A 12122-nucleotide genomic window follows, 5' to 3' on the forward strand; every position below is an offset into this window, starting at 1 on the left:
CAGGCCATGTTCGCTTTGTCAAGTTTTTGGTTAATCAGTAAGTCAGCCATCTTTTTTTCTCTCTAAGTGTCTCCTCCAAGCCTGACAGCCACTTTTCCGCAGCCCCAGAGCCTCCCAGGGAGGAGTGACTCACAGGTCATAGTGCTGGTTCCACTTTGGGTCCAGGGTGTTTTTCACAGTGTCGGTTGAGTGGCACTGCCCAGAGCCGTCCACAACAATCTTGGCAAAGGGGTCAGGGAGTCCTGGGGAAAGAGAGAACAGACATACGCAGATGTGGTGAGAGTCTATCTGGTGGCACAGTGGCATCCTACAGAAGAGAGTAGCAGATTGCCCCTTGGGATCAGGCTTGCACATGCCCTGCCTCACTACCTCTCTTTGAATGTTATCTTCATTAGCAAAGAGAGGTCTGAGCCTCGTGCTGCACCTTCACACTTGGATGAGCAGAAATGCATGGAAACAGTCTTAGATCCAAACATCCATCTCTGCCGAGCTTACATTTTAAAACTTGCTTCTGTTTATATGTGTGTGTCTGTGTATGTATGCACATGAGTGTGGGTACTGCAAAGGCTTACAAGTGTCAGATTTCCTGGAGCTAGACTGGCAGCCGTGACAAACACTGGACACAGACACCGAGCGATTTGTCTGTTGAGCCAGCCCAACTCTGATCATCACTAAAGGGACTGACTGAATACAGAAACACGATCTATCAAGTAAATTTTTCAATAGTCACAGTCCCCAGAAATGTTACTGATCTTTTGCCTGTGTTAGCTGTGGCATCACGGCGCCTGTCCCCGAGTCACAAGTGGGTGCGACAAGTTTGATGCCAGACAAGCAGCAAGGCCGGAGGCTTTGGAGAGAGGCTGGGCTGTGAGCCACCACTTTGGAGTTTCCTGGCTACTGAGCCTATGAGCCTAAGTCTCTTCATCCTGAAAGTGTAGATGACGCCACTCAGGCAGCAAGCCTCCTGGGATAGGAACGAGGGAGTTTTCAGGGCTGACTGCACGGGGGCGAGGTGCGCTCAGGAGTGCAGCCCTCAGCATTTTATAGTTCCTCCCTTGCAGAGGTTTTCAAATGGAATTTATTTTGTAAAACTGGATTGGCAATTTTAGCCAAGCCACTTACATCGTAAATGCCTTGGTGTATTTGAGGAGAGATCAGGGTCCTACAAGCTCCCAGTTCGGACGCAGGGGGCGTGGGTATGGCTGCAGTGGGGGAGGAGACCTATGCTGGGGGCAGCTGGGAGACACTGTTCAAGCTCTGGACTCCTATACTCTTAGACGACACCCACTGTTTTGTTTTGTTTTTTAATTAAATGTCAGAGGCCAACAAGATCTAAATTCAATCCCTGGTAGCAATATGGTGGAAGGGGAGAACTTCCTGCAAGTTGTCCTCTGACCTCCACACGCATGCTACGGGAAACACACACACATACACACACACACACACACACAATAATTTTCAGAAGTACATAAACTATATATACAAATGAAGCTGGGTGTACTTACTGAAGAAGTCTTTCTTTGCAAGGTTCTTGGCACACAATACTGAAAACAAGCAGACACTGGAGTTAACATTGATAGAGCAAACGTCCCGCACACTTAGTGTTTGTAACAGGAGGGGGAAAAAAATCACAGAAGTTAATATGTCAGTCATCTCTCAAACTGTCTCACTTTAGACAAGCATCCCTAGCAACTATCTAAAGAAGTACCTTTCCTCAAACTGGAGAATCAACAAATTTAAACACTATAATTTAAGCCTAAAACATTAACTGCACAAACACAGAGATGGAATTACTGGTATGTTTTAAAGCTGCATAAACACCAATTTTTAAAAAGAGCAGGTGCATTTACCTTTACAGAGCTGCTAACAACAACAGGAGCTATGTACTCTGGGTATTCTGATAAATAACACTATGTGTGTGTAGGGGGTCAGTTTTGCAAGTATAAACTTTGGTACTGGAAACTGGAAAACAGGGAAAACTGTAGAAAAAGCAGAGCTTTTAGCAGAGTGTTGTGGGGAAAAGTTAACAGGCTGAATCTTCGGAGGTTGTACCAGAGCTGGGCAATGATGGCACACATCTTTATTCCCAGCACTCTGAAGGCAGAGGTAGGTGGATCTCTGTGAGTTCAGGGCCAGCCTGGTTTAGAGTGAGTTCCAGGACAGCCAGGGCTACACAGAGAAACCCTGTCTAGAAAAACAAAAACAACAACAAAAGGGACGAGGAAGGGAGGAGGTGGCTGTAAAGGGCTGGCAAGAAGGCTCAGCAGGTAAATGGGCTTCCCACCAAGCCTGAGGACCTGAGTTCAATCCCCAGGGCCCACAGATAGAGAGAACAGACTCCTGCAAATTGTTGTATGAGCTCCCGTGCACCATCCCCACATTAACAAATAAATGATGCAACTTCAAAGAAGGCAAACAGTATTAGCAGACAGCAAGAATGTAGCTGATAGTATCAGTACCACCACCATCATCTGATGAGTGAAGGGCTCACACTGGCACTCACAGCCATCATGAAGTGGGGCAGGAAGGCCATGAGTTCAAGGACAGCCTGGACTAGTTAATGAGTTCCATACCAGCCTGAGCTCCATGGCCAGGCCCTGAGACAAACAGACAGATGGACAGCTAGATGATAGGTGAATAGATGATATATCTTGTCGCACATCTGCCACATGGCAGGAAAGAGCTCCGAGGAGAGCCACAGCTCACTGTCCTGTTGGGACGGTGTGGCCCGCAGTGCTGACTCTGAAGGATGTAGTGGTCTAGGCTCATGCTGCTCTGTGCACTTCTCACTTAAGAAACATCCGGTAGGAATGTCATCCACATACGACACAATTCTCCCACTTAAACAGCACATGACTGAGGGTTTCTTGTGCATAAGGGGGCTAACAGATCACAATCAATTTTCACATATTTTTATGGCCTCCAAAGAATCGTGTTCCCATTAGTCCTCTCTGTCACCTCAAACTCTCTACCCCGAGGCAACAGCCCGTCTGTTCCGTGGCTCTGATACGTGCCCGATTCCCAGCATTTCTGATGACTGGAACCACAGGCTGTGTGCTGGGTGAAGGCTAATACTGTGTTAGCTGTGCGAATGCAAACCCTCCCACAGGGAAAGCCCTGGGTTTGACCCCAGCACTACATAAACCAGGTGCAGATGCACTCACCCGTAATCTAGCACCTGGGAGGTGGAGTCAGGGGAATCAGGAGTTGAAGGCCACCCTCAGCTACACAGTAAGTTCAAGGCCAGCCTGGGCTACCCAAGATTTTGTCAATAAATCAATCTGCTCCAGTGGTGTCCCCTTTCAAATTGAACACAGCACACCCTGACCTCTGTCTCCACATCACTTGCCACGGCAGGGCCCCAGTTTTCGGCCACTGGAATCCAGAGACTTCTTAATGGAGTAATTCTGATCTCATTTTTTAAAAAATAAGAATCATCATTCATATTCACAAAGCTACTGATGTTTTCATTTAGAGCTCATTCCAGTGGAATTTGGTGACATCATAAAACAGTCTTAGTAATGTTAGTGTGAAGAAAACCTTGCCTCGGTTTGTGTACAGGTCACTGGGGGTCACTCAAGTCTACTTTAAAGAGACGGAATTTCTTCTGCTAAAATAATGTTTGCCAATTTGCAGTCTCCAAACTCTCTTGATCCTCCTGCCTCCACAGGAGGGATACAGGGTAACGGGAAGTTCACTCTTCCTACAATGCAAAACGGTCACCTTTACCACAGGGCAGCTATGTTACTCCAGCCTGCCTGGAACTGGCTATGGAGACCAGACTGGCCTCCAACTCAGAGATCCTCCTGCCCCATCCCCGACCCCGGGGTTGGATTTAAATGGTTTCACCACTATGCCTGGCTCTGCCCCTTGTTTTTAAACAAACCCACTTATGCCCTAATTACATGTGGGGCTCTTGGGACACAGCAATGAGTAAAAGGCATTTCCTCAGACGGGGGTTGGTAGAGCGCTTGCCTAGCATGTTCGAAGGCCTGGGTTTGATCCTCGCACTCCAAGCCCTGTGTGGTAGTCCAGGCCTGCAAAGGCAGCACAGGAAGTAGAAGCAGAGGGATCAGGGGTTCAAAGTCACCCTTAGTCAAGTAATGACATCGAGGCCAGGATGAGCTACAGGAGAACTGGTATTTTTTTAAAGTAATAAAGCAAAGACAAAGAAAAGCTAGGAAACAGACAACTCTGCTTCCTTTCCAGGCCAGCACAGGGCAGCACAGGGCAGCACCGACTTGGCAGTTGCTTTGGCTTTCATGGAGACTGAGTCTTGGGTGGCCCAAGCTAGCCTTGGACCCATATACAGCTGGGGCCGACTCTGGAGTCCAGAGCCTCCTACACTCACCTCCCCAGTACTGGCATGCCTAACCTCAGTTCCCACCGTTGCTAGTGTGCACCCAGGTGAGGCTTCCCACCAGCTGGGAAGTGGTGGGAGAGTAATCACACCACGTTCCCTAAGCCCTAAAATTAGGAAAGCATCTGATAAGCATGTTGATAAACACCTTGTGACACCACAACACCTACATCACTTAATCACTATGTCCCTTTTGGGCTTAGGAGATGGTTCAGCTAGTTAACGACACCTGCCAGCCAGCCTGACAACCGGAATCAAACCCTAGGCACCTACGATGGATGATGACTAACTTTCAGAAGTTGTTCTCTGACAACACACACACACACAAATGTACCTCAAGTTTTTTTTTTTTGTTGTTGTTGTTGTTGTTCTATAAAGTACTTCTACTCGCTCTTATAGGATGTGGCAACACAAGCCCAGAGCAGGGTTCCTCTTCTAACTTCATGGATTAAACAGTCTGACTCAGTGGCTGCGTACCACGAAGCCAATTTCAGGGGACCCAGAAATGTAACCACTCCACTTCACCACCAGGTACCGCTGTTCTCCTCAGAGGCTGAAACCTGCTGCCATGTAACTAGCTAGACATCCACCTGCACTGGAAAGAAAGAAAGCTGGGACTTCCTTCTTCACTGCTCTGTCCCCATTGCCCAGAGGAATACTTGCTACACATGGGACTTTAGGGACAGCTGCTCAACTCTGGCCCAGGCACTAACCTAGTACAGCTCCCTGAAACTGCCTACCTAGCCACTGAACAGACTCGAGAGAGGGCAGAGACTGTGTTTTGAGCACAGCACAGGGCCTAGCGTAAACCAGTGATCAATAAATGTTGAGAAGAATCCAACCGTTGTGTGGTTGGCTGAATGAATGAGGGCAAGATCTGCGAGAGCCTCCACAGAGGTGCACCTGGGTCCCAGGACCACTTCCCCAAGACCTGAGTTCAAAGCACAGTGGCCCTGCATCCTGCCATCCAACAAAGTTCATGATTCAGAAGAAGCTGCCATTTCTTAAGGTACCATTAGTGACAAGTTTGTCAGGAGACAAGAAGAATGTTCTATAGTTTCAAACCACAACAAGAGGAGACAAAGTACACAGCCAAAAGGATGCAGTAAAATCCCAAGGTCTATGGAACTTTTAAGAACGTCTCAAGAGCCATTTTTACACCTTCAAGGGTGTTCTCTAGGGATTTATTTGTTAGAATGCTGAATTCTAAGAAACTCATAATTGAGCTATGTGGTTTCTAAAGTTTACTTTTTGCAAGGCCTTGTGCATGGCAGACAAGCCTTCTACCTCTGAGCCACGCCCTCAGCCCCTCACTGGGGGATTCTAGGCAAGTGCTCTACCACTGGAGGATTCTAGGGAGGGGCTCTACCACTAAGCCAGGACCCCAGGCCCCTACTGTAAGATTCTAGACAAGGGCTCTACAGTTGAGCCATGCCCAAGCCTTTCCCTAGGGATCCTAAGAAGGCCCACTATGCTGAGCTATGCACTAACCCCTAAATGTTGCTTTTTAATCCCCTGGATCAGCCCCCCTGAAACAGAATAGCTCCTTTCTGGAAAAAGAAGTTGGCCTCACAGGACACAATTTGCAGGGCTCCTGTTTCTCTTTCATTTCTTCCCAAATATCACTAGCTGTACCCATAGCTTTGGAAGATAAGAAATCAGTCTCACTTAGAGCCTGTCTCAACAGAACAACTGCCGTCTGTGGTGGTTTGAATGAGAATATGTGAATGGCCCCCATAGGCTCACAGATTTCAATGCTTGCTCTACAGTTGGTTTTGGTTGGACTGTTTGGGAGTGATTAGGAGGTGTGCCACTGGGTAAGCGCTGGGGTTTCCAGTTAGTGCTCTCCCTCCCACTACATGTTTGTGGAACTGTAGTGGACCAGACACGCCTCCCTGCTACTGCATTCCCACCAGGATGGACTCCAACCCCCTGAAACCATGAGCCCTAAATTAAACACTTTCTTTTTATAAGTTGCCTTGGACATGGTATTTTGTCATAGCAATAAAAAATAACTAAAACACTATCCCAAGTCCTGTCTCTCTCTCTCCCACTGAGTTTCAATAAGGTGTTTCTCAACTGTGGTCAACAAAAACAGAAAATTTATAGGTAAAACCAGATTTCCTTGCCTTGGAAGACTTGCATTTTATCAGTGAAAATACTATAACCCAGAAGTATTCACTATCCGCTAGCTATTGAATGCTGTCTCCATATAATTGTTTATCTCTTCTTTCCAATGTCAGTAATTCAAATATCACATGTAGGACCATGCTCATGATTCCCAAGGATTTGTCCTCAATCATTAACTGTCTCCCATCTCCTAAGAAGCTAAGGGTAATTCTACAACCAGGAGCTTATGAACAGTTTGTTAAGTGGGTGCTTCCAACACCATCCTAGGGAACAGACTGTTGCCCAGACAACCATCTGACCCATCCGTGCCCTCGCCAGAAGCACTCAATGAAATCTGTCAATGGAATGTGCTGGGCTATTGGCACATCCTGTTATGTGAGAATTTAAAAATACAATCTACTTCCCTTCAGTGGAACTAGTCACGAGATAGCATGAGTTAGCTGCTCAGTTAGGTAAGCAGGTACTGTTCACGAAACACATGTACAGGCACTCCTCTACAGTCATTTAACTCATCACAGAAAACTAAGGCTACTAGGAAATGTGTCTGCTAAAATGCTTGCCTAGCACACAGGCAGCCCCATGGTCCACCCCAGCATCACGGAAGCCAGGCATGATGGTGCATCCTGAAATGACAGCACTTGGGAGTGGGGTGGGGGGGTGGGGGGGTGCTGAAGGGTCAAAAGTTCAAGGTCAGATATATGCAGTGAGCTGGAAGCTAGCCTAGGCCATGTGAGACCTTGATGGAAAAGAGAGAAAGAGGGAAGAGTGGGGCCTCCCCTGAACAGCTGAATATTAAAGCCAGTTAGGAAGAGCTGTGTGTTCTGAGCAGCAGTGTATTTTTACATTTAACTAACACGTTACTGGAGGTGGACCACACACCAAGGTCTGATGGGAGCTCCAAGGACACAGGCACGAGAAAAACAAAGGCTGCTTGTCCTCGCCAGACCTCAAAAGTTTGACTTTCAGGCAGAGTGAACTAAGATCACTCTTGGGTTTTTTATTCTTTACTTTTTATAACTGCTTAAAACTGACTTCTCGGGCTGGAGAGATGGCTTAGTGGTTAAGAGTACCGAAGCTCTTCCAAAGGTCCTGAGTTCAAATCCCAGCAACCACATGGTGGCTCACAACCATCTGTAATGAGATCTGGCGCCCTCTTCTGGAGTGTCTGAAGACAGCTACAGTGTACTTACATATAATAAATAAATACATCTTAAAAACACAACAACTGACTTCTCAGGGCTGGGCTGGGCTGGGCTGGGCTGGGCTGGGCTCGTAAGGTTGTGCAGTATAAAACAAAATCTTCCAGAAGAGCAAAGAGCTTTAAGCCCCAGCTGTCTCTCAATAAGCAAAATGGATCTTATCATCACCCTAGAAGAAAAAACAATGAATTAATCCCGCCACCTGGAAATGTCCCAAGTTATCAGGAAGAAGTCTCTCTTGAATCCAAACCTCCTGATCTCATTCTTGGTTTTGTTTTGTTTTGTTTTTAAATGTCTTACTATTTAGCCCAGGCTGGCCCCCCAGTGCCAGGACGACAGGCATGTGCCACCACACCTGGCTCCTGGCGACTGTCCACTCACCTAAGCCATGGCTGCTTTCTTTGGAGTGGCTGCTGAGAGTAAAGGGGAAGGCTGTGATTTCACAGATCAAAGCTGAGTAAATTAGTCTCTAATTCCATCAGACCAGACAGAAAAACAAACGGGGGTGGGGTTGAGGAGGAGCTATAGTAAATAATAGCAAGAAACATTGCTGTCAGACTTCTTTCTTTTGGCTGCTGTCCCATCTCACCAGCCCAAGTACTATATTAGTAAATTCACATGTAGAAGGCCGAGAATTGCATCTGGAGAGGTCCAGGCTCCTTGAGGTGACAAGCCATGGAAGCACACATGAGTCTCAGAAACCCCAAAGTCCACCATCATCTAGATCAAGTTCCTCTGCCCTTGTCTGTCTTGCATAGTGCTCAGGGCTATCGTGCACGCCATTTGATTAATTAGCTAGCATTCATTCACACCATAGTATAAGTCAGGTAGACTAAGTCATAGCAGAGAGAAAACAGCAGCTCTGAGATCAACACCACTGCTCAAGATGATTGGGCTGAGCGGATGACTGATCAACACTCATCTGTCTGGGGCCATGGCTCAGCAAATGATAAAGCCACCAAGCCAAAGAACCTGAATTCCTGCTCCTACCTGTTGTCCTCTAATATCCATAAGCACACTGTGGCATGAGCATCCCTCCACCATAAGTAAATGCATGCAAAAAGGTTTTTTAACTGATCTACTGCATGAGGGAAAGCCACACAAGGTCACTGAAGCCTGCTGCTGCACTGAACAGTGAGGACTCAGATGGGGCCATGTGTCATATTAAAATGTTAAGTCACTGCTGCCAAAGGCAGAGTGAGAAGATATGCCAACTTCTCTTAGCTGATCATGGGCCATCAATTCCACCCTGTGGTGTGTAGTCACTGGAAATACACATATAAATTACGCATACAGAACATGCTCACAGTATTAGAGAGTCATATCTCAGCAATGAGAGACAAGGCCTGGGAGCCACTGAGATGTGTCTGCTTGGGTACACAAAGCACACAGAAGGAGCCAGGCAAGCCCAGTCACTGAGGAGACTGAGTTGGGAGGTCCACTTCGGCACAGGAGATAAGGGACAGCCTGGGCAACACAACAAGACAATCTCTCAAAAGAGGAGATCAATGAGCTGAAGATGGGTCAGCAGTTAGAACACCCACCCACCCACTGCTCTTCCAGAGGACCTGGGTTCAATTGCCCACACCCTCTCCCCTGGCCTCTGTAGGTCACATTGTGCATAGGTATATATGGAGGTCAAATACTCATACATGTAAAACAATAAAGTTTAAAATTTTGTTTTAAAGGGAGATCATCCATCCTGGTAGAATCATGTTAAAGGGCTGAGTTATAATAAGGACTGGCCTGGAACATTCTACACAATGAAACTAGGTAATATTGGGCTTTAACCAAACAGAACCATCATTGTCCATGAGATAGTCATACTGATATGACTAAATTAGACCATAAAGCAGTAACCAGGAAAGACGACGCCCCAAGGGTACAGAGGTACCCCAGATCCATGAGGCTGGAAGAAGCAGAACAGAATGCTTTCATAGTGGGAGGAGTCAAATCCACACAGCCAACCTTAGCCAGGGGCCAGGGGCCAGGCCAGGCTGTTAAGTTCCACTGCTGGTGCCTCCTGTGACAGGCAATTGACAATGGTGTCTCAGGGGTCTGCCTCCTCCAGATGCTAAGTGAGAAAGACATCCAACACACTCCAGCTGAGTTAAAACAGCCAGCTAGTTCTTTTAGAAACTGCCCAGGCCTCCAAACAAAAGCTTGAGAGGCTGTCCCCAGAGAGGAGCCCAAGAAGTGAAAAAGAGCACTCTTCAAAACTAGGGGACCTGAGGACCCCAGCCAACAGGAACTGAGAGAGCTCGGGCTCACTGTGAACTGGGGAGACTCCCAGGCAGTGTGGAGGGGCTCGGTTATCTTCCTAGTAACTTGCAAACATTAAAGTTATCCTTTAAAGTCAATTTGTCAAGTAAAACAAACAAATGAACAAACATACAATCAAGAAAGGATAAAAAGCGACCAGGTTGTATAATTTGACCCTGCTCTGGAGGACACACACACTGGAGCACTGGGAGGTAGGCTGGAGCCTCAGCACTGGGTAAATCTGGGTGGAGTTCAGCATGACACTGGACGAAGGAGGGTTACAAGTTCAAGGTCATCCTTGGTGATGTGATCTTAAGTCTAGCCTGGGCTATGAGAAACACTGCATCGAGAAAAGGGGTGGTTGGGAGAGACTGCTAGAAAGATGACTCAGTGGTTAAAGGCGCTGGCTGCTCTTCCAGAGGATCCCCGTTCAAATCCCACACCTATCTGCAATGGGACCTGCTGCCCTCTTCTGGTATGTCTGAAGACAGTGTATTCATAGTACTCATATGCATAAAATAAATAAATAAATAAATAAATCTCTTCTTAAAAAATTAAAAGGGCAGCCAGTGAAATAGCTTAGTGAGTAAAGGCATCTGCCACTAACCCTGATGGCCTGGGTTCAAAACCTGGGACCTCTACAAGCACACAACAGCAAGTGTGTCAGTACACTACCGATACACAGCTTTTTGCTGGGCGTGGCAGCACACACATGACAGTGCTTAATCCCAGTGTTCAGTCAGGAGGCAGAGGCTGCTGGTTCTTTGTACACTGTAAGCCAGCCTGGTCTACATAATAAGTTCTAGGCCAGCTAGGGCTACAGAGTAAGACCTTGTCTCAAAAACAAAAGCAAAAACCCACACGTGGATACAAGGGCACATACTTATGATACTTACTTCCCAGTAGAAGTAAGTATATTGGCAGTTCAAGGTTAACCTCAGCTATGCAGCAAATTCAAGGGTAGCAGGAGCTACATGAAGAAGTTGTTTGTAAAAAGCAGAGGAGAACATTAATATGGCATAGTTTTCCTACTTTGTTTCAGGCTAGAATTTTCAAATTTCCTTCAATATGACTATATGAAAAACATTCACCAGGAAAATCTTATTTTTCAAGTTGTTAGTGACTTTGTAGAAGAGAGGGGAGGGCCAGGCACTGGTGTCGGCGTCTTTGCCATGCGCCAGTGCTGTGCCAGCTCACCCTGTGCAGCCCCTGCTCAGGTTATTAATATGTCAGTTATAAGCCTCGCCACCAGCCAGCTCCAAAGGCTGGCCAGGGCACCGCTCCAAGTTGGTGCATACATACATCAGAAAAGGACAAGACAACTCAAAGAGATGAGGTTCAATTCCACAAAAATAACAGAGCACCCAAGACTGTCCTCAATATAGACTCTTTCAAAAACTGATTCACAAAATAGTTTGCAAAGGGCACTGAGGCTGCGCTCCTTTTTTTTTAAAGGCAAACAGAGGCTGAGAATGTGCCCCCACCCCCTCCCGCCTCTAGCTCTCTCTTGGCAAGAGCACAGTGAGGCTGTGGCCATGCAGCCATCCCAAGTTCCCACTTCCTACTGAGTTGGGGCTCAGATGAGGAGGTGGAGGCTGACAGGCTGCCCGCGTGCTGCCAGCCTGTCCATCCTTCCCGTCCGTCCATCCCTGCCACCTCCTCACTGTATAATAAAGGCAGCGGGACAGAGATTCCGCCACCCATTCCCAGAGCTCCACTCAGGGCCACATTCCCAGCATGCCCATATGGGTATGTGGGCAGGAGAGGTCCCAGGGGGGATGGTGGGGGACACAGGACAGAGAGTCCAGGGTGACTGAAGGATAGTGTGTCAAGCAACATCTCTATATCACACCCCCACCTCCTCCTGCCTCTCATGCACTTGACTGAGGCAGGAGATCCCAGCTGCAGAACTAGGAACTGCCAAACTCTCCCACGGCAGTCACGGCATACAAGAAAAACACTAGCTCCGTCAGCTACCATCAGCCCGCACAGCACAAGATTTTTTAAGTTTTAGAACAGCTCTTGGATTAAAAAAGAAAGGCGATGTGGGACTGAGATCCATGGAGCACAATAACAAAATCCTACCTCAAATTGCAGAGGCAAATTTCATTTGTAAGAAACCAGCAAGGGAGCTGGGAGGTGGCCCAACGGTCAAAGTGTCTGTCACACAC

General features: G+C 47.3%; 1 protein-coding gene across 4 annotated transcripts in view; it reads right to left on the reverse strand.

Annotated features, from left to right (window-relative positions):
- The window catches only part of Smurf1 (SMAD specific E3 ubiquitin protein ligase 1), an 89302-nt gene that overhangs the window by 25203 nt on the left and 51977 nt on the right, over positions 1–12122 (reverse strand). For all 4 annotated transcript variants that reach the window (XM_029477125.2, XM_029477124.2, XM_029477126.2 and 1 more), the window contains exons 2-3: positions 1506–1544; positions 134–242 (exon numbers count right to left, since the gene is read on the reverse strand). In XM_029477125.2, the coding sequence (XP_029332985.1) occupies positions 134–242; positions 1506–1544 (148 nt within the window). The remainder of the gene's footprint in view (positions 1–133; positions 243–1505; positions 1545–12122) is intronic.

The sequence above is a fragment of the Mus caroli genome, unplaced genomic scaffold, assembly GCF_978045245.1.
Source record: "Mus caroli unplaced genomic scaffold, Mus_caroli_1 scaffold_4, whole genome shotgun sequence".
In the NCBI taxonomy this organism is placed as follows: Eukaryota; Metazoa; Chordata; class Mammalia; order Rodentia; family Muridae; genus Mus; species Mus caroli.